The following is a 22,574-nucleotide window of genomic DNA, read 5'->3' on the forward strand; positions in this document are numbered from 1 at the left end:
CGTCAATTTTTATCAAATTCCGATCAAATCATTCCTCGTCGGCGTCCATCCCGGATACTATAGGTGGACACCTTCGAGTCGCTTCTTTCTTCTCCGGCGACACTGCCACTGCCACGCGTCCCTCCCTTCCTCCCCGCCCAACCCCCACGTGTGCGTCCACGTGGCACCCGCCCATCTCACCTCCTCCTCCTATATCCTCCTCTCCTCCGCCATTGCCGCACCTCATCACCTCTTCGTCTTCTTCTTCCACCTCGCAAATCCGATCAACACATCAGCTTGAGAAACAATGGACGCGCCGGCCATGCTCACGACCAAGCACGTCCCCGAGGACGTCGGCCTCCGCAACGTCGGTGAGTTTGCGTGTGTGTGTGATTGATTTGATCACTGTGTACGACGCCGTCGGCGGCGGCGGCGGCGGCGACGGCGAGGTTGGTGATTAATGGTGGGGGTGTTTGTTGCAGCGGCGGCGGAGGAGGAGGGGGGACAGGGGCAGATGCACCGTGGGGAGGAGAAGCAGCACAAGCCGGTGCTCAAAAAGGTGAAGGAGAAGGTCAAGAAGATCAAGAACACCATCGCCGGCGGCGGCGGCGGCGGCCACGGCGGGAACAACGGCGGCGAGCGCGCTAGCGGAAGCAGTAGCAGCAGCGAGGAGGGCGAGGACGATGTGGCGGCGCAGAGGATGGGTGACGTGGACCAGCGCGGGTACCAGGAGGACGTCGAGGAGGACAAGCCCGTCGCCATGGAGTCCGATCCCGAGGTCCATGGCGCGCCGAGTAAGCTCCTGCTCCGTTGATCTCTCTCCCTGCGTGCGGTGCCGCCGCCGCCGCCGTCGTCGTCGTTGTCAGGTTTTGAGAACTTGTTTGGTTGGTTGCAGTGTACGACTCGGCGAGGATCCCGTCGGTGCAGGAGGTGGAGGGCGACGGCGGCGCGCCGAGGGTGCGGCTCGGCGACCTCGGCGGCCCCGTCGTCGAGGACCCGGCGGCGCCGCGCTCCACGACGCGCGTGCCGCGGGAGGGGGAGGACATCGGCACGACGCCCGTCGTCCGCGCCTTCGAGTCGATGAGCGTCTCCGACGACCCGAAGCACGTCGGCGCGGCCGGGAAGCCGGACGCCGACGTGCAGAACGACCCAATGCCGGTGTCGGACGCCGCCACCGCCGGTGAGGAGTGGAAGGACGCGACGCCCGACAGCGCAGCTGCAGGCGCGACGCCCGGCGCGACGTACACCGACAAGATCAAGTCGGCGGCGGCGGGCACCACGGAGTACGGCAAGAAGCTGGCCACCACGGTGTACGAGAAGGTCGCCGGCGTCGGGACGGTCGTGGCCGGCAAGGTGCAGCAGGTGACGCAGTCGGCCGGCACCGCCACACCAGGCGTCGCCGGCGGCGCCGCCGGCTCACAGTCGCAGGACGACGTCGACGCCTCCACCACCCTCGCCTCCGGCGAGCCGGCGACCGGGGGGCAGCAGCAGCAGGACAAGGGGGTAACAGTCACCGGCTACATCGCCGACAAGCTCCGCCCTGGCGACGAGGACCGCGCGCTCAGCGAGGCCATCTCCGGCGCGGTGCAGCGGCGCAAGGACGACATGGCGCAGCGCGTTCCGGCCGTGGCGCCGGCGGCGCCGGGCGACACGATCGCCAAGGTGCGAGAGGCGCCCGCGCAGGTGCTCGCCAAGGCGCGCGACGCCGTCACGTCGCTCACCGGCGGCACCCGTGTCTCCGACACCGTGCAGCCCACCACCACCACAGGTACATAAACACAAACATCTCAAATTTCACTTGCCATTTTCGCAGCCGGATCATGAGCTGATGATCGAGTTCGTTTTTTTTTTTCTCTTTTTCGTGTGATTTTTTTTTGCAGAGGCGAATGGCGCGGAGGTGGAAGCGGCGCCGGTGATTCGCGGGGAGGAGATCGGCGAGACCCAACGTCAGCCGAACGTAAGCATGACATGAAGCGTTGTAGAAATGGATCCTCTCGTGTGTGTCTGTATGTTGCCACGTATACACGTGTAAGTGTAAGAAAAGTGTGTCAGTGTGCTTGGAATAATAAGCCGTTATGTACGGCTTTTGTGTCGATGTGCAGTTTTTGTTTTTTGATGTCTTCTGTGTGTATGTAAGCAAGCCCGTTTTGAAAATGGCCAAGTTCAGTTGAAACTTGTAATGGTTTGTGGACTTGTGATACACACTGTTTGTTTCAACTAATTGCTAGTACAAAAGTGTTCACCGTTTTCTTCCTGATCACTGATGAAAGTTCTTCAGAAAACACACTGGGAAATTTCCAATCTTTGCAGCTAGCTATTTTTCACCTGCTGAGTGGCGCCCAGAAGTTCATTGACGTTAATGTCCCCTTTTGCTTCTCTTCCGAGCGATTCAGACCGGTCATCTCCATGCATTGTGTGTGTGAAAGAAACTGTGAACAGCTAATCAAAATCAAGGTGCACGCCGAAATTGCCAAATGTAACAGATGACTACTTCCTCCCTCCGTTTCACAAGGTAAATCATTCTAGTACTTTTCATATTCATCAAGTCATTCTAGCCCTTCTTATATTCATCACCCCTCCGTTTTACCGTGGAAATTATTTTAGCACTTCCTACATTTATATTGATGAATGTAGAATATGAATGTAGAAAATGCTAGAGTGATTTTCGTGAAACGGAGGAAGTAGCTTACAAGTGCCATGAATATTTCGAGGTGCGAGTGCGACAACGATATCGTGTTAGATCACCGGACGATTGAGTAATTGACTACCAACATCTCCGGGTTCTTCCTGCTGATGCATGGCCTGAATATGAAGCAGGAATGATTTGGATTTGGACGTTTGGTCCAAAGTGGCAGGACGAAGCTAGAGCCGTGTGCCTGTATGGGAGTCGAGACACTTGGGTGGTTGACTGTCTGACCCCATGATTTTGGAAACAACCTTCTTTACTGCGTCTCTTTACAATAAATAATCCTACAAGTGAATTTTAACATCCGATACATAATTCCAGATCGATATTGAAGTCCTATAATTAGTTTCATAAAACCATATTGTTAACTATTTTGCGAGACCCAATTTTTCCTCTTCTTTTTTGGGACTTTGAGTTACTACTATAGCAAATAGCACAGATAATAAATGAAATGCTTACCTTGTTACTGTGGCCAAAATAATAATAAAATGATTATCTTAAGTGGCTAAGGCTTACAATGAATTGAAAGAATTCATAAATTTAATTTAACTTTAGAGCTTATGGTGGATGGAAAAAAGAATTAGTCGATGACGTGGTTTTATGAAACTTTAGAATCATAATAATACTATGTTTATTGTTACGTGTCAAAACTTTTATTTATGTAAAGAGTTATAGTACTAGGCTAATTTATTTCCTCACCATTTTCAACTTCTACCTTTCGTTTTTCCACGCGCATATACTTCTTGAACTGCTACTTATAAGGAGGTTCGCTAGCACTCAGAAACCCAGGAGGCCAAGCAGTGAAACGTTCCGCAGACTGCTCACCCGGCCACACCTCGGAGCCGATGAAGGCTGGCAATACAAGCATCATATAGAAATGTTGCCTTAAAAACATATTAATCTAATTTTTAAGTTTATTTTAGTTAATACAGTATTAAATTAATCATGTACAAATAAGTTGTTTCGTTCGCGTGCGCGTAGGATTAAGGTCCCAACATGTTTTGTCCAACCCAGCCTAAGATATTTCTTTTTTTTTTTTTGTAAAAGTGTTTTCTAAAAGGGCTTAATTGTGAAAACTACCCAAACATGGGCCTCGTAGCCCAACACAAGATACCATTTCGGCCCAGACAAAAAATCGATTCGCTTCCAGTAGCGGCCCAGTACGGCGCCGGCGGTGCCGAAGCCGAAAATTTCCATCCCTCGCAGTCGCGGCAGCCACCTCTCGCCAAACTCCCTCTTCGCGCCGCCGCCCGCCATTGCCGCCGCCACCACCACCGTGCCCGAGCTCGCCGACCACCACCCCGCCGTGGCTCGCGCGAGATGCGTTCACGCGAGCCCCTGAGCGCTCCCTCGCAATGAACCCGGGCGCTCGCCCGCCCGCGTTGCGGACGCTCTCCGCCCGCCTCTGGCCGCGCAGGCGGCTCTGCGGAGTCCACGCGGGGAGCCGGAGCGGGGGCGAGGGGCCTGGAGCTAGGGAGAGTGGTGGTGGTGACGTTCGCATTGGAAGGGGGGAGGAGGAGGAGGAGGGAGGGTTGGATGGCGGACGCGTCCCGCAGGAAGTGCTGCTCCGGCTGCCGACGCCGCCCGGCCGGGCTGAGACCGACGACGATGATGGCGAAAACTTGTCCCCTGGCGCGGGGTCCGGTTCCAGGAGGAGGTTCTTTGAGGAGCTGAGGTTGAAGGCGGATAGGATTGTCAAGATCCTGCTTCAGGATGGCCCGGGGTTCAACACCCGCCAGGCGCTCGACGAAATGCGCCCGAGGGTGTCCAATGCCCTTGTGAGGGAAGTGCTGCTCAAATTTGTTGTCTCGATCGATGGCGTGAACCGTGCTAGGTACCCGAGGCTGGCGTACAAGTTCTTCCTGTGGGCGGAGGACCAGGAGGGGTACCGGCACGGCACGAGCATGTACAACCTCATCTTGAAGATCTTTGCGGAGTGTGGGGAGCTCAAGGCGATGTGGCGGCTGCTTGAGGATATGACAGATAAGGGGCTGCCTGTGTCTTCCCGGACGTTCCACCTCTTGGTATGCACATCGGGGCGGGCTGGATTGAGGCGGAGGCTGGTGGAGAGGTTCATCAAGTCAAGTAATTTCAATTATCGCCCATTTAGGAATTCATTCAATGCGATACTGCACACTCTGCTGACCATAGAGCAGTATTCGTTGATTGAGTGGGTTCACCAGAAAATGATCGCCGAGGGGCACTCACCTGATGTTTTGACATACAACGTGGTGATGCGTGCCAAGTATATGCTCGGGAAATTGGATCAGTTCCATAAGTTGCTTGATGAGATGGGAAAAAATGGGCTTGCACCTGACCTCTATACATACAATCTTTTGCTTCATGTGCTTGGTAAAGGAGACAAACCACTTGCTGCTCTCAATTTACTGAACTATATGAGCGATGTTGGCTGTGTACCGACTGTGCTCCATTTCACAAACTTGATAGATGGTCTCAGCCGTGCTGGCAACCTAGAAGCTTGCAAGTATTTCTTCGATGAGATGGTCAAGAAAGGGTGTCAACCAGATGTTGTTTGCTACACAGTTATGATCACAGGTTATGTGGCAGCTGGGGAATTCGATGAAGCCCAGAAGTTCTTCGATGATATGTTGCTGAGAGGGCAGCTTCCGAATGTGTACACATACAATTCCATGATATGCGGACTTTGCATAGTAGGAGAATTTGATAAAGCATGCTCTCTGCTGAAGGACATGGAGTCGCGAGGATGCACTCCAAACTTTACAGTGTATAGTACTCTAGTGAGTAGGTTGCGAAATGCTGGGAAGGATTCTGAAGCTAACAATATCATTCAGTACATGACAAATAAGGGTCATTATCTTCATTTATTGTCAAGGTTCAGGAGATATAGAAGATGCTGATATGTGAGGCCCCATAGTCAGTTACATTGTAATTTTGTTGTATTGTTTCCAACTTGGAAAGATGGATCATAAGGGAGTACTTTGTGAGGTAACCATTCGCACTCTAACTGTTACTCTAGCACATAGGGTTCCTTATCTATTTATTCAGTACAGAAATGCAACACTGTATACTTAAACTGTTTTACACACTAATGGAATGGGATAGGATGGGGTGGCCTGGCGTGTCCTAAATCCTAACCGACTCATGATGGAGGAGTTCAACCCTGATTTACTAGTCCTAAATAGGAAACCCAACCTTAGTTCTGTTGCAATGTAGTACACAATATTTGATTTACTTCCACATCTGGTCTCCTGAACCAGATTACATCCAATCTTTTGTTTTCAATATACTTTTTACAGTGCCAAGAACTTATGCTCAACAAAATATGGGGCATATCATTTTGCTAAATTACAACAGAACTTAGGCTTTTGATTCGGTTGGATGCAAAGCACACCGTATTTCTCTCAATTCTCATTTCTGCCAACCCTAGCATAGGCTTAGCTTAGTGGATTATATGTCATAGATCAGATAAGATCCATATAAACATTGTGCATTATCTTGCAGCACTAAGAGATGAAAAGCCTATGCAATCTTGTCCCTTAATGATGCTCTTTAGGTCATTAGCATCTCTCGTCACAGATTGCTTTTATCATTATGCATTTATGTAATGTATGATTAAAAATTCTCAGTGTCTTAAAAAGATAGCAACAAATTAACACACCGTTAAGACTGCCTCCAGTCACAAATAAGTGACATTTTTGGCAGCGACAAAGTCTCCAAACACAGCCACAACTTCTAATATCTATTGTGATATATTATACACATGGTAAAATGCTATATAAAATAGAAATATTTAAGCAAAATATACACACACCATTTTCGCATGTCCAGTTTAAGTATTTATAGAGATAGCGATTGTTAAGCTCTTAATGTTTGGTTGCATCTACCCTGGCCTGAATCACCACTATCTTTTACTGGAGGGGATATTAAATATTGTTTAAGTCAGTTTCAACCTTGGTATCTCTGACTCTGGTCATCCATTATTTTTTGTTGGAAAAAAATATTTGAATTAATCAATACGATAGGTACAGGCCTGCAAAGATTCATCAAATTAGCAATGTTCTCTAAGTTCTTTTAGTTGCCAAATTGACTTTGGCATCATAAACATAAAGCATTAAAGTTGATGATATTGTCATATGTGAAGACAAATTGCTGAGTTACTGCGTGTTGATGTTAATAGAGCAATTGACAGGTTGTAATTTTTTTTTGTAACTGTAAGCAATATTACTTACGTGTACCAATATGTTCTTTACAGTATTATGGTACAGAGTAATTTCACATAAAACATCGATCAAAAGTCCAAGGTATTGGCTATTTCACTTGCAGATGGGAGAGACACTATGCAATGGTGTTATATATTTCATAATTTTATCATTTCTTCTCTTCTTTCTTTTCCTCTTTCTTCTCCTCCTTCTTCTCTTCCTTCTTCTCTTCTTTCTTCTCCTCTTTCTTTTCTTCCTTCTTCTCTTCTTTTGCAGGTCCAACAGACACAATGTCAATCTTCCCAATCTTCTTTAACTTCTTTGCAATTGCCACTGTGTCCATTTCACCGATGATGGTCATCTTATTGTCCTTTAAATCTGCAGCTATGGAATCGATACCTGTACATGAAATGAGGTGTGTAATGCATTAGATTTTCTTGTTGACACAGTAATAGTTTATCTTACAAAATACTTCTTTGAAGATCCAATCTTGCATCATTACATGTTCAGCTGATAATACATGATGTGGAGCATCCAGTTCTTTTGTCTAACCTTTAGAAACTAATGTACAGTTGTTCACCGCAAACAGCACATATTAATAATCCCATACATAGGGGGGAAATCATTCCGTATGCCTAACTATATCATCGATCGTCATCTTCATTGTGTTATGTGATGTAACAAACAATTTCCACCTTACATGATATCTCTTATCAAACCTCTGCCTAAAACCATGCTAATGCTTCCAAATGTGATTTGCAGATGTTTTTTGAATCAGAGATCAAAACATATTTTTCAAGTTTCAGCAGCCAAAGAAGAAAGGGGATGGTACAGAATGTTACCGTAGATGTCTGCAACGGCTTCAATGGCTTTCTGCTTAATCTTGTCGTCGGTCATGGTTGGAACCCTCACCACCACCTTCTGCTGAGAGTTATCATCCGACGACACGAAGGCGTGAACCGCCGAAGGAATCAGGGAATTGAACCATAAACAAGAGTTGCACTTGCTTACCTGAGCCATCTGGAAGCTGTGAATGGAGTGGAGGAGGGGAAAGGCTTAATGTTCTGCTGAGGTATGAACAATGAGAAGAAACCAAGGCTGGTGATGGCACCGGCCGGGCACCTTTATATGCAAAGGGTGCAAGTGTGCTGTCACTATTCTGGAAGAAACCATATCACCAATTCCATTCAGCACTGGTATTTATTTCTCTTTCTCCACCCAATTGGTGTTTGGCGATGAGTCAGCAGCCAAGCCAGGCCAGTTTCTGTTTGCTGCAAGTGACCAGTTTATTCATCCGTCCGTCTCGTCGATATCTGATGCGTTGGAGATGAGGTACGCAAAAATACTTTCAACTCTTTCGGTCGCTGCCAGTTTCAATTGGTTCACTCATCCCTGGCTTTTCTTTCTGATCAAAATTGTTGTGATGTCCCTTTCCATCCATTCCTGAACATGCCTTTGCTACGTAGGATTGCAGGGTCGGTCAGTGTCCTGGTGCGACCGTGGGACGGGTCAGTGCCAACCGCCACTCCGGCACCCGGCGCGCACTGACGCGAGACGACGGGATTCTGTCCATGGAGAGAAGTGGTGGTGGACTGGCGTGAGAGTGCGGGGGCGGCAGCTAGTGACGGGACGGCGGCGGCGTGGTGGCGACGACGTCCAGACATCTCTAGTAAAGCGGCAAAAGCGGGTGAGGATCATCTACCATAATATCGCTATCATTATAATCACTGAATACAAAAGGACGAGAAGGTTGCAGCGGCTTGGAGGTTGGAAGAAAAATGGCAGGGCTGTTCGCCTCTCAAGTCTCAACGTTGGTTGGTAGTGGGGCAGTGAGGCTCAGGAGCATCGAGCAGACATGCGACCGTGTGAGTGACATGATCCAGAGGAATTTCTTCGCTTCTTTTACCGGAGGATCTAGAAGAATTTGGTTTGTTTGGTTTTGGTGTTTGGCAGTATTGGCACAGCGCATGATTGAAACTAAAAGTGTTTTGTGAAAAGGATGGAAGCTCACAACTGATCCCTATCAGGCTTGAGTACACGAGAACGTGCACAATTGGGCCGGGCGTGTTTTTGTTGGTGGGCCTGTTCTTGAACCTGATGGGCTTTGCTGGCTGGGCTGGGCTACCACGAGTTCATGAGTGGGGTGATATACAAGGTCAGTCAGTCATTGTCTCCTCGTTGCATTCATTTTATCTTGTGAAACTATAGTGCCAAAGAAAGATTCAACGGTACGAATTCCATGGCGACATGTCTGTATATGTGGTTTGACAAATACACCTCTTCATGGACGGGTGCAAATTTCTGCTCCAGCATTACGGATCTGAAAGTGAGACTAGCAGTTTTGGAAATACAGATTTTTGACCAACTCGAAATGCAGGCAAAACTTGGCTATCAAGTTTGCCCCCCCAGCCAACTTGGCTCCCAAGTTTTACCGGACCGAAGACACGCAATTTGCAAATAAGGCGGTGGTTCGTTGGGCCTTTTCTGCCGCATAATCAGTTTTCTGTTTGCACCTTTTAACGCATAACCTCAAATTATTTGTTTCCACTAGGATACTTAAAAAAAATCTCTCTAACAAAGTTCTCAACTCTTTGATTTACGAGATGGTGGGGGTTATAGGGAATACAGGCCACATCAGCGTTGAGTTTTGTTTTTTAAAAAAATGCACCTATAATAAGTCTATAACCACAAAAAAAAAAGCCACATTTTCGTAACTTCCACAATGTCCACCTATAAAGTTGCAAAAATATGGTAAGGTCTCACTCAAATCATACGTAGTATGTCTTTGTATTTTTATTTATTTATTTATAAAATAATAACTCGTTATAAAATTTGGTAATACCTAAGTAGATTACTTTTCGGGAAAACCAAACATACCATTATATTTACTGATCGGATTTCCCTCAAAAAAAAAAAATACTGATCGGATATATCAATCCCAGCCAAAGCCTACCTCGCAGCCGCAGCCGCAGCCGCGCGGCCTTCGTCTCCGCGAGTCGCGAGGAGCGCCGCCGCCGTCGTCGCCGTCGCCGGTGGCAACGCCGCCGTGTCTTTTTCTCCACACACACCCCTTTCCCGATCGATTCCGCCGCCTACTCCGATCAAGCAAGGTAATTAATTAGTGTGATCATGCCTGCATCCATCACAAAACCGTCAATACCACTTTGTCATCCGATTCCAATTGATACTTCCGTTTCCGACTCTTGGAAGCGCCCTATTAATTTGGGAGAAGGCCACTCCGGCCGGCGACGCGCGGGGCTGCTTCCATCTCGCTCCGGCGGCAATGACTATCACCGGCGCCATGGAGAAGGTGAGTGCTCGTATAATATACTCCCTCCTTCCCTAAATGTTTGACGCGGTTGACTTTTTTAAACATGTTTGACCATTTGTCTTATTCAAAAAATTTTATAAAATGTGTAGAACTATATGTATACATAAAAGTATATTTAACAATAAATTAAATGATAGAAAAAGAATTAATAATTATTTAAAATTTTCAAATAAGACGAACGGTCAAACATTTTTAAAAAAGTCAACGGTGTTAAACATTTTGGGATGGAGGGAATATTAGATTAGAAATTTCTTGTGGGAGTGCTCGTATATGTTCACGTTGGTGTGGTACGCAAGCAGTAAGATTGAATGGCTTAATTAATAATACCTACAGTACACACAATAGATTAAAAACAAACAATGTAGCCTGTATTTCTGCGTTAGCATTGCGCTGCTTTGGTTAATTCCTAGCAAAAACAGCTCTTTGTTTTGGTCTGATGCATTTGATATGATGTTGTGTGTTGGTGGCTTGGTGCAGCCACTCGATGAGAAGGAGCTGGAAAGGAAGCTGAAGAAAGATCAGAAGGTACTCACTCTAGTAGGATTGCTGTTATGTACTTCTGTTAACAATTCAAAGGAATCGTGTCCAGTTCACCAGTTGTTTGGTGTATGAATAAGTGTGTTATGTATGTAATAGGCAAGAGAGAAGGAGGAGAAGAGGCTCAAGGCGAAGCAAAAGGAGGCGATTAGGCTACAGGTGTTAAAAATAATCCCTGCTCAGATAAATGTGTTTTACTGTCAATTCTTTGTATTGATGTGGTTGTCTGCAGGCACAAGCAGCATCTGATGAAACAAAGAAGAGCGACAAGAAACAAAAGAAGAAAGGCACACCGGATGAGAATCCTGAGGATTTCGTCGACCCGGATACTCCTGCTGGGCAGAAGAAGCTGCTTGCTTCTCAAATGGCCAAACAATATAATCCAGCTGCTGTTGAGAAATCGTACCGCCTCTCTTGCTTTATTCCTCGATTTAATTTATTTTCAATGAGGATATATCTTTCATATCGTTAGAACCTTAGGAATTCATAACATGAAATTTCTCACTTATCTGTCCTTTTTTCCGGTATGTTGTTTTCATGTAGATGGTATTCTTGGTGGGAATCATCTCAATATTTTGTAGCAGATGCGACGAGTTCTAAACCACCATTTGTAATAGTAAGTCCACCATAATGCAAAGAGTGCATGATTATATATTTGTATTCAGGATAAATACTTTATCATGATTACTGTGTGAGTAGTATGTCCTATATGAAATACACAATTGAAGCTTTATTTCTACTTCTCATTTTGCATTTGCAATGTTTATTTTTCCAGATCTTGCCACCTCCTAATGTAACTGGGGTCCTTCATATAGGCCATGCGATTACAGTAGCAATTGAGGTATTTATTGATTGATTCTCCTGTTTATTCATTGGCCATATAAGCATCAGTATTGATGTCTTTTTGGTTGTTGCATCGTGAACAATTCAGGATGCTATGATTCGCTGGCGGAGGATGTCGGGCTATAACGCTTTGTGGGTTCCTGGAATGGACCATGCTGGCATAGCTACACAGGTCTGTCATGCATATAACATATATATGGTATCTGTTTCTAACATATAACCTCTACAGGAATTATTGTTAACTTGAATACAAATTGACTTTTGCTGAAACATCACATTGATTGTTAACCAACTTTCTGTTTTAGTTTTTAAGGGTAGCAGGCTTTATGTAACAAAATTTCTCTTCATATCAGGTGGTTGTGGAAAAAAGGCTTATGCGTGACAGAAACCTGTCAAGACATGATCTGGGGCGTGATAAATTTCTATTGGAGGTAATCATTTTTTTCTTACCTATTGCATATTGTATTAACTTCACAGTTAGTTTCATTTTTATTTATTTTTTTCATTCTTCAATCTTCTTGGCAGGTCCTCCAATGGAAAGATCAGCATGGTGGTACCATATTGAAACAATTACGTACACTTGGAGCCTCACTTGATTGGTCACGCGAGGTATAATTTGTTTTGATTTCCCCTAAGGTTGTAGACAGCCAGAGGAGAGCACCATTTATATCTAAGCAATATATTTTGTTGAATAAATATGACAAAACTCCAGACATTATGGTTCAGATTGCACAAAACCACATGTTTTTTGGCATGTTGCACATAACCAAAGGCATTATGGTCCTATAATTGGTTAATGGTGTGGTTTAGTGAAATCTTAATACCATAATATTTGTGGTTATGTGCGATGTGCCAAAACTCTGAGTTTTGTGCAACTTGAACCATACCTGGGGTATATAAAATGTATTCATATATTGTTTTGCTTTGTTGTTAAATAGTATTGATTTTCTTGCAACTTGTTTCAGTGTTTTACAATGGATGAGAAGAGATCAAAAGCTGTAACAGAAGCTTTTATCAGACTGCACAAAGAAGGCCTAATATATAGGTCAGTGTCAAAATATCGTTGAATGTGTAGTTTAACTTTCTATATTTGTTCTGCTTCAGTAATTTTCTATTCGAATTGTGTGTTTCTTAGTTTATGTTTTCTTACTGCAGCACATCTTACTTTGTTAATTCTGTATGATTTACTTGCAGGGATAATCGCATTGTGAACTGGGATTGCTCACTTCGTACTGCAATTTCAGATATTGAGGTATACGATACTTCTAATATGATTAACATTTTGATTTGTTGATGAGGAGGATTGTATATTTATGTTTTGCTCGCTACTTTTCAGGTTGACTATTGTGAACTTACAGAAGAGACTTTGTTAGAGGTCCCTGGATGTAGCACTCTTGTCCAGTTCGGTGTTATAATAAATTTTGCTTATCCTCTAGAGGAAGGGTTGGGTGAAATTATCGTTGCAACAACAAGAATAGAGACAATGCTTGGTGATACTGCAATAGCTGTTCATCCTCAGGATGAAAGATACAAGCGTTTGCATGGAAAACATGCTCTCCATCCCTTTAATGGCCGGAAACTCAAAATAATTTGTGACTCCAAGTTAGTGGATCCCAGTTTTGGTACAGGAGCTGTCAAGGTAAGTGTACTCACTGAAGGAGTGTCTCGTATATCTTAATTTTATTTTCCATACCTGGATTGATTATATTCATCAATCAGCAAGCTCTTATTTCTTTTTTCTATTTTGCTGTTGTTTCCATACAGATCACGCCAGCTCATGATCTTGATGACTTCAACACTGGCAAACGACATAAACTTGAGTTCATTAATATTTTCACAGATGATGGGAACATAAATGAAAACGGAGGTCCACAATTTGAAGGAATGCCACGTTTCACTGCTCGGGCTGCTATTATTGATGCACTAAAGGCAAAGGTATTATTAGATTATTTAGTTTTCCATTTCCTTTTCTAATTAATTCCTCGATGGTATTGTAGTCTCTTACAATTTCAGATGGTTTATTATCATGCTTTTTATGGAATTTATTTTACATTTATCTTCTCTCTCTCTCTCTCTCTCTCTCTCTCTCTCTCTCTCTCTCTTTCTCTCTCTCTCAATGGTGCATTGATGTATTGTCACTTTGTCACTTTATTAGTTTCTCACAATGAAATACTATTGTTCTCTATGAAAAACATTATGATATTGGGATACTGTTGAGTGTTGCTATTATGTTCTGAAAGCATCTAGAGTATGGTTAAGCTATGAATATACCATTCAGCTTTGTTCTTGAGTTGGCATACTGATTAATCTTTTAGTTTTATTTGGAAATTTCATCTTGTTGCCTGCTTAACTATCTTTCATGTGCCACCAGTACTTTCCTGTATTCTATTGTCTTAGAAGAAATGCCAAATTACAATCATTTACACTTTTTCAATTAAGGGTCTATACAGAGGCACAGAAAATAATAAGATGCGCTTGGGCCGTTGTTCAAGAACTAAAGATATTGTGGAGCCAATGATGAAGCCCCAATGGTTTGTCGATTGTAGTACTATGGCAAAGGCAGCTCTTGATTCTGTGAAAACTAAAAGGATCGAGATCATTCCAATACAATACGAGCAAGACTGGTATAGGTATATCCTATTTTCTTTTCTTTAGGAAAACATAATTGGTAAATCGCAACATTGGATAGTAGAATAACCCATTCACTTCTACTGTTCTGTGGTAACAGATGGCTTGAAAACATACGTGATTGGTGTATTTCAAGACAGCTTTGGTGGGGACACCGTATACCAGCTTGGTATGTAACGCTAGAAGATGATGAGGAGAAAGACATAGGTTCTTACATTGATCACTGGATAATTGCAAGAAATGAAAGTGATGCAATCCTGGAGGCAAAGCAGAGGTATCCAGGGAAAAATTATAAGTTAGACCAAGATCCTGATGTGCTGGATACATGGTTTTCATCTGGTCTTTTCCCATTGTCTGTGCTTGGTTGGCCAGACAGCACAGCTGATCTTAGTTCATTCTACCCTACTTCTGTACTTGAAACTGGACTGGATATCCTCTTCTTTTGGGTAGCACGGATGGTGATGATGGGAATGCTACTTGGTGGTGATGTGCCATTTCAGAAGGTAATATTTAGGTTATTTCATTCTTAAATAGTTCTTGGTCAAATCTGTTAGATTCTAGTGATAGTGATAGTTCAGTATGATTGCCTTCTAAAATTATTTGATATCATTTTAAGTTTGGTAACTTAGCTTTTGGTCCTTGTCGAATCATGTTAACTTTTCTATGCTAAAAATGAATCAATCATTAACACGCGGTTAGAAACTTCACAAGTACTAGTAATTTTTAAACCGTGACTCATGACTGCTTATCTGTCTCAGGTTTACTTGCATCCAATTATCCGCGATCCACATGGCCGCAAAATGGCGAAGTGCCTAGGAAATGTCATTGATCCCATTGATGTAATAAATGGTATATCACTTGAAGATCTCGGGAAAAAGTTGGAACATGGCAATCTTGATCCAAGTGAGTTAGAAAAGGCGAAAGAAGATCAGAAGAAGGATTTCCCTAATGGCATTCCAGAGTGTGGTACTGATGCCCTTCGTTTTGCCCTGATCTCCTACACTTCTCAGGTAAATTTTCCCACCAGCTTTTGTTGTTCTTTTTACTGTTAGTAAAAATTTCTTGTAGTAACATTTCTTGTCTTGTTCAGTCTCACAAAATAAATCTGGATATCAAGAGAGTGCACGGATACAGACAATGGTGCAATAAACTGTGGAATGCCGTCCGTTTTGCCATGAACAAGCTTGGAGATCACTACACTCCACCAGCGGCTATTGCGTTGTGTTCTATGCCACCTCTCTGCAAATGGATACTCTCAGCACTTAACAAGGCTGTTGGCAAGACTGTTTCATCGATGGAAGCATGTAAATTCTCCGAGGCCACATCGTCTATGTACTCTTGGTGGCAGTACCAACTTTGCGATGTATTTATAGAAGCCGTAAAACCTTACTTCAATCAATCTCAAGAGTTGGAATCTGAAAGAGGTGCTTGTCGTGATACATTATGGATATGTCTGGATACCGGTTTGCGGTTGCTCCACCCGTTCATGCCTTACATAACGGAGGAGCTTTGGCAGCGCCTTCCTCAGCCTAAAGAGGCTTGTAGGAAAGATTCCATAATGATATCTGAGTACCCCTCAGTTGTTCAGGTAAATACATACTTCGTACTGACTTTGGAAAAAAAAATGAATTCTTCTAGCTTGTAACTTTTCAGAGATCAGTATGGTAGAGTCCTATTACATAACGATTAAAAGCAAACCACTGTAAATTCTAGCACTATAATCAATATATGTAAAAATGATGAAGAAATGATTAATGCATTGTCTGCCTCAGTTGGAGAGACCATAGATTTAAGAAATTCTGCAATCCTATGAAAAAAAATTCTGCAATGCCTATTTTGACTAGAGGTTTTCTTTTGACGGATGACAGGAATGGACAAATGATCAAGTTGAAAATGAAATGGAGACTGTGTTGGATTCTGTGAACAAGCTAAGATCTCTTCGGCCACATACAGATATACATGAAAGGTATGCTTATGTTCACCAGATGTATATTCTTTTGGTGTGCTTCAAGACTGTCACTTCCTTTTTATAGTTTTATTCTTATTTTGATTCATAAGAATTTGTTCATTTTGAAGCTAATACCTTCTGCCCTATTTTCATCTGGACAGACGGCCTGCTTTTATGCTCTGCCGTGGGGTAGACATTGCTGCCATTATTCAGTGCTACCAGGCGCAGATTTCAACTCTTGCTTCTGTTTCATCTCTTAAGGTTTGCTCGGTCTTATACCTCTCTGGCTCTCTCAACTCGGCCACTCACCTCAAGTCACTGTTTATGAATGCCTTGTTCTTGATGGATAATGGCATAATTTCTATTTCTATTTCAATTCAATTCACTCGAGTTTTGTCTACAGATGTGCTTATATTTTTGCTAATATATTTTATGTCTAAAATGCCTAAAAAGCCAAAAAAAAGGAGGGAAAAAACTGATTCAAAGGGAACTTTTGCAGATACTGACAGAGGATGATCCAACTCCACCCAACTGTGCCACAAATATTGTCAACAAAGATCTATCCGTATACCTCCAGCTACGAGGAGCTCTAAACACTGAAGCTGAGCGTGAGAAGCTAAGGAAAAAGCGAGATGAGATTCAAAAGTAAGTGCCCTGTTAAACCATCTGAACATAAATTTGAACGAACCAATTTGAACATAAATGAAATTTGTAGTTTTGTTAGTGGTAAGACGTTCTATTTCCCACTGTAATTGCAGGCAACACGACACCTTGTCGCAGAAAATGAATGCCTCAGGCTATCGCGAGAAGGCTCCTCAGAGCAAGCAAGATGAGGACATGAAAAAGATTGCTGCATTACTGGAGGAACTTGAGATCATTAGAGAAGCCGAAAGTGAACTAGAATCAAACAACTGAAAGGGTTTTGATGTATAGCTTTTTAATGACCTACTGTGACTTGTACGAACGTAGGTGATTGGCATATTTTATGAACTCAAGCAAGCTCGCTTTCAGCTTGTAGGGATCAAGAAACACTTCCACTTTGTAAATCCATTCGTTCTTTATATTTTAAAGGAATGAAAGGAAAATTTTCTGTTGATGTCCATCATAATTTGGCCTTCTCTTGACCTTTTGTTTAAACTAGGTCTAGGTTTACACGGGCAGGATTCGTTCCGGGCCGGAAATAATAGATATAACAAAAAATTTATAATAGGTAGAACAAAAGAAATTTATAATAGGTATAACAAGAGACCAGGATTTATTCATGGTCGGAAACTAATATACTCATATTAAGTACAACAAAACATCCAGATTAGTTCCATACTGACATCTAGGCCGTGTTTAGTTTCAATTTTTTTTTCAAACTTTCAACTTTTCTATCACATCAAAACTATCTTACACACATAAACTTTCAACTTTTCCGTCACATCATTCCAATTTCAACCAAACTTCTAATTTTGGTGTGAACTAAACACAGCCCTAGATTAGTTCTATACGCGTGAACTAAACAGGCCCTAGATTAGTTCTATAATTCTTGCCTAGTGGATGATTCTTTCTATACTTCTTAGCTAATGGATTGATTCCCATTCTCTTATTTCTTGCTAGTCATTCTCGGCCCGAATTTGAATCCGGGCATAACCGAACAAGGCCTAGGGATCCCTCGCCGCGTGTCCTTCCGCAGCGTGCCCTCCGGTGATGCCGCCGCATGAGGACACCCTCGATGCCGGCGGCGGCGACGTGCTCACCTTCAGGCTCCACCCCCTCGCCGTCTTGAAATTATCCGACCGCATCCGCGAGTTCCAGTACCAGGCGGCGGCGGCGGCGCGCGGCAGTTACAGCTCCTCCTCCTCCTCGTCTTCCGGGACGGCGGCGCCGGAGGATCCTCCTCCTCCTCCTACTCGGATGTCTGGGTGCGTGATCGGGGTTCGGCGTGGTGGGACGGTGGATGTCTCCGACATCTTGGACATCTTGATCTTGCACGGCCCCGACCCCGCAACCTTCGACATCTTGGACATCTTGATCCTTTGAGAAGGATCAGGAGATCTGTAACTAAAGCTGCTTGCTACCCCCAAGTCCTCCCGTCATTTTTAGGATCCATCGATTATAATTTGTGGGTGGTTAATTTGATTTGTGTTTCTTGCGGTTCAGACAAGAAGGCCTTCCCCGACTTGTCCGTTCACGGGTGGTACTCCATTGGGACCAATGTGCACGCCACCGACATGGGAATCCACCATGGGGACTACACCGACATGCAAATCCACCAGACCGTGAGTTTTTATAATTTTTATAACCATTTAAATCAACTCTATTTGTTCGAGTGCTAAATATATCACACTCCCATTTGGCTTGTGCTTTAGTGTTTGCTCTTATTATGAACAAAAATGTGGGGTTCGGGTGTAATTCGCTGTTAGTATACTTACCACTAGTTGATGGTAGTTGTGATGTTCAGTGGACAACAATTCTGATTTAATGATTGGAGTGTCTGCTGGAAATCCTGTTGCGAGAACACCCTTGCCCCGAACGCCGCGTGTCCGAGTTTCCCTTTCCGAGTAAAAGCTTTGTTAGACACGTGCTTATCTACACGTAGAGAAAGCAGCTATTCTGTTGTCCAGCATGACCATGCACAGCTTTAGATGAGTTTTCATGCTTTTTTTTTTCTACCTTATGAATATGTAGTCTGATAGAAAGTCATTGTGTAAAAGTCTTGATATGAATGTTTCGATTGCTGAACACAATTCATATTGGAAGTCTTTTAAGGCTGTGTTTGCTAGTGCCTGTTCCCAACCAGAACAGCGCGCACGGAAAACGGAACGGTCCATTAGCGCGTGGTTAATTAAGTATTAACTATTTTTTTTAAAAAATGGATCAATATGATTTTTTAAGCGACTTTTATATAGAAACTTTTTACAAAAAACACACCGTTTAGCAGTTTGAAAAACATGCGCGCGAAAAACGAGAGAGATGAGTTGGGAAACCAGGGATAAGAACACAGCCTAAGAGCAGGTACAATAACAGACTATTAGCCAGCTATAAACATATTTTAATGAGATAAAAGATGAGAGAGAAAAGCAGCGGGCTACAAATCTGTAGCCAGCTGTAGCACAGACTTTAAGACGGAATATGTGTGTGATGTGTGGGACCATATATTAATAGTATATAGTAAGCAACTATTGTATGAATTGGCTATTAAATCGGCTATAGATGAATTGGAGCTAGTAGTGGACTCAATGTTCACTCCTGTGAGAATGAAAACTGAAATTTTTGATGAGGTAACATGACATTGGATATAGTTTTAGCATTAGTTTAAGTTCTTGGAGAGTCTAAGTTTAACAAGTATGCGGAATGATTACGGCTGATGAAATAGCCAGCAATAATTGTTATGTTGGGATATACACTGTTCTTAAACTTTATGTAGAGCTCTAGCTTGTTTTGTTGGATGGATGGAATGGTGGAAAATTGATTTTGGCTGAGAATATATGGTTGAGAGAATATTTGTCAAAATGGATGTTTGTTTGATCTAATTTTACTCCCTGCATAACCTTTCCCTTGTACTATTTTTATGTAGTTGATGGATGCTAATGGAACAGCCTTTTATCTTCTATTAAATCCTGCAATCAACTTTTCTCAGAAGGATATCCCTGTGACTATTTATGAAAGAGGTAAGAATCATTGAATGTATTACAATGTCCCTACAAAAAAGAATTTTATTTCACTTGATCCTTGGTTCCACCCTGAATCAGTTATGATACTTGAGGGGTTTATATATGCTGCATTGATTGTCAAGGTTTGATTTTGTGTATGTATCAGATATGCATGACTTTTGTGAATATTTCCTCGTGTGTAAACTACCAAGTCTAGCACTCATCATCTCAGTGAATTGCATGCTGATTAACTTTATTGTTTAGAGCAGCAAATGATAGTTATTTAGCGAGCTGAATATTAACTTTATTTTGCTTCTGCAATTTCAAGTGTTGTGCAATTCCAATGGGAGTCCCCCGGTCATCTTTGTCCAAGGAAACTATACAGTTGAAGTTTTTATTCTCCCCCATGTGTTTGTTTAGTTACAAATACTACTTACAAACGTTGCGAGCATGTTTTATTGAAGATTGTAGGGGTAGAGAGGATATCTTTAGACCATGCTGATTTTGTCTATCCAAGTCCATGCATCGTCTACGATGTTCTTGCGCCACCTCTTGGAAAAGAGTAAGTACAAATTTTCTTTGCTTCCTATGAGATATGACTTGAATCACCTTACAAGTAAATGTGGGATATAAAACTTCACAAACAAAACAAGTTTAATACTGTGAGGCTGTTTGGTAGGTCCAGTGTTTTGGGGTGTGTTGCACAGCCCCACCATTTGGCTAGAGTAGGCATAGCTTTGTGCTCGCCATTTTTGAATGCGAACAAACGTTGTTGCAGGCAACTACTTTGTGCTGGCTACAGCCGCTTTAGGCTCTGTAATTACAGATTTTTTTTTCCCCTTCTTGTCACATATGCCTTGAATCTAATATATAAAATCTCAACAAAACAGGCTAAATTACTTTGGTCTTGTACTTGCAGAAAAAATGCATTTAGGACGATGCTGTTTGAAACCCCTTCGGGATTTGCAATGTTCCGTGTTTCGGATGTTTTGTTTAGATATCCTGAGGTATATATAACTTTTCATTCACCCTAGTGTGATGCATAATTCATTTTTCTTCAGTTACATTTAGGCCCTATACCTTATCTGGTTTTCCTTTTCTTTTGTAGGACATATGGTCGAGTTTTACTTATCCATGTACCGCACACCAGGTACATTTTAACTCCTAAATTTCCTTTCATGCTTTTTGTTTGTTTATATCTATTTATCGATTTATTGTTTTTTGCACCTTTACTATCTATGTACATCCTAAGCATTACTGTTTTATTATTTTTTTTGCACCTTTACTGCAAAAGTACATCCTAAGCCAACTAATTATTGCTTTATTATTTTTTCATCTTAACTGTACATGTAAATCCTAAGCCTTTAAATGTGTTTCATACAATTCTATTTGTATGTCATTTGTTCCCTTGGTTTTATTAAGATCCTAAGCCTTTAAATGCGTTCCGTACCATTCTATTTGTAGGTCGTTCGTACCATTGGTTTTATTGAGATTGGTGACAAATCTGTTGTATGGGATAAGGATATTGGTCTTGGCGAGGATTTAGAACAATTTATCCTGAAATTCCCAATTACAAAATCATTGGTTGTTCCAGACGCACAACTTAAATTCATTATTGAGAAAAAACTTGTAAGTTTACATCTACCCTAATGTATTTTAATGTTGATGTTTATTTAATTTTTTTGTTAGTGTAGAATTATTAATGTTTCCCTGTTATATATTTCTTTTTTCAGAACATTGGCTGTTGGTTTAATGGGCGTATTGTTCCTGAGTTGATTTGGGGAGTAAATTATGCCCTGGATGAATTTGTGCCTCGAGAGAAGGGCATGAGCAGTTAAAAGCATATGGATTTAGTATCTCACCAGAATTGGTATGTTTTCTCCTTTGCTAATATTGTTATTATTCTCTGCTGACCATCCTTTTATTGTTTTCTTCCTTGGTCTGCTGTGTTACCTTATTTATTTATTGTTTTGTGTTACCTTATCCTTTTATTGTTTAATCCCTTAAAATACTTGCTACTGTACTGTCTGTTGTGTTACCTTACCCATTATTGTTTAATCCCTTGCTATTATATTGCTTGCTATTGTTGTGTTGCCTTATTATTTTGTCCTTTTCATTTTAGATTAACAGAGAGTTTATAACCAGTTTCGGTTACTTAAATTATCTGGAACGTACTTCAAAGAACATTTCCGGAGATTTACACCAGAAATTTGATCGTTTCTTTTGTGGACTTGAGATGTCTGAGGGAGTGTTTGTAAAAGTTGTTGCGGACCGTCTCCGTTCCATGGAGGTCAGTAGATTTGCTAAAAGCAAATAGTACTAATAATTAAGTGGTGGCTACTGATGAACAATTTATTTTCTTTGTTTTCTGTAGGAAGTGGCATCAACACCAGGCAGACGAGAGGCATTGAGCAACGCTGAATTTCTTTTGACGGTTCCTAAGAAGAAGTATAACACATTATCTCGTCTTAAGCGTATGGAGGCAGAAGTTAGGGGTTCAGGGCCTTGGGTTTTCGTAGCTGTTTTTGCAGTGGCCTTCGGGGTTATGGAAGGATTGCGCATTGCAATGAAGCGAGCAAATTAGAACTGGGTAATAGGACCAATGAGGCTAAATTAGGATCCGTATATATGGTGACAACTTTTGTGATCTAAAGTGACCAGTAAACAAGTACTGTTTTACCGCCAGTTCATATATTCATTTTTTTTTATTTTTTTCATTATCTGTTGCTTGGCAAATGGAGTTTTATGGATTGTTCTATTCTGATTTGTTCACCTGGCTTGGTTAGAGCCTAACGTAATTGGA

The 22,574-nt window shown here is 42.5% G+C and overlaps 4 protein-coding genes and 1 pseudogene across 6 annotated transcripts; 4 read left to right on the top strand and 1 right to left on the bottom strand.

Annotated features, from left to right (window-relative positions):
- The first annotated feature begins 220 nt into the window (after positions 1-220).
- LOC127753008 (low-temperature-induced 65 kDa protein-like) lies at positions 221-2,225 on the top strand. The gene is made up of 4 exons (XM_052278461.1): positions 221-350; positions 462-773; positions 875-1,747; positions 1,860-2,225. The coding sequence occupies exons 1-4, from the start codon at positions 287-289 to the stop codon at positions 1,949-1,951; spliced, it is 1,341 nt and encodes a 446-aa protein (XP_052134421.1). The 5' UTR covers positions 221-286; the 3' UTR covers positions 1,952-2,225.
- A 1,669-nt stretch (positions 2,226-3,894) lies between these two features.
- LOC127752915 (pentatricopeptide repeat-containing protein At3g60050-like) lies at positions 3,895-9,144 on the top strand. The gene is made up of 3 exons (XM_052278358.1): positions 3,895-5,632; positions 7,609-8,178; positions 8,313-9,144. The coding sequence occupies exon 1, from the start codon at positions 4,021-4,023 to the stop codon at positions 5,542-5,544; it is 1,524 nt and encodes a 507-aa protein (XP_052134318.1). The 5' UTR covers positions 3,895-4,020; the 3' UTR covers positions 5,545-5,632; positions 7,609-8,178; positions 8,313-9,144.
- On the bottom strand, positions 6,812-8,006 carry LOC127752916 (heavy metal-associated isoprenylated plant protein 39-like). Of its 3 annotated transcripts, none has more exons than XM_052278362.1 (3): positions 7,858-8,006; positions 7,689-7,767; positions 6,812-7,245 (listed from the first exon to the last, which is right to left on the bottom strand). In XM_052278362.1, exons 1-3 carry the CDS (start codon positions 7,864-7,866, stop codon positions 7,016-7,018), a joined length of 318 nt encoding a protein of 105 aa, XP_052134322.1. In that variant the 5' UTR covers positions 7,867-8,006; the 3' UTR covers positions 6,812-7,015. The 3 variants fall into 3 exon arrangements, with proteins under 3 accessions (XP_052134322.1, XP_052134320.1, XP_052134319.1); XM_052278360.1 differs by having other exon boundaries at positions 7,689-7,770; positions 7,858-7,994; XM_052278359.1 differs by having other exon boundaries at positions 7,689-7,866.
- A 632-nt stretch (positions 9,145-9,776) lies between the features above and the next one.
- Positions 9,777-17,229, top strand: LOC127752914 (valine--tRNA ligase, mitochondrial 1-like). The gene is made up of 21 exons (XM_052278357.1): positions 9,777-10,156; positions 10,655-10,702; positions 10,814-10,873; positions 10,947-11,116; positions 11,258-11,330; positions 11,490-11,555; positions 11,646-11,729; positions 11,911-11,988; positions 12,083-12,166; positions 12,523-12,602; positions 12,752-12,809; positions 12,894-13,196; positions 13,322-13,492; positions 13,997-14,187; positions 14,286-14,688; positions 14,944-15,195; positions 15,276-15,773; positions 16,054-16,151; positions 16,295-16,394; positions 16,633-16,778; positions 16,892-17,229. Exons 1-21 carry the CDS (start codon positions 10,130-10,132, stop codon positions 17,046-17,048), a joined length of 3,147 nt encoding a protein of 1,048 aa, XP_052134317.1. The 5' UTR covers positions 9,777-10,129; the 3' UTR covers positions 17,049-17,229.
- Positions 17,230-17,729: 500 nt separating this feature from the next.
- Positions 17,730-22,449, top strand: LOC127753135 (uncharacterized; annotated as a pseudogene).
- The last annotated feature ends 125 nt before the right edge of the window (positions 22,450-22,574 follow it).

The sequence above is a fragment of the Oryza glaberrima genome, chromosome 10 (genome assembly GCF_000147395.1).
Source record: "Oryza glaberrima chromosome 10, OglaRS2, whole genome shotgun sequence".
Taxonomy (NCBI): domain Eukaryota; kingdom Viridiplantae; phylum Streptophyta; class Magnoliopsida; order Poales; family Poaceae; genus Oryza; species Oryza glaberrima.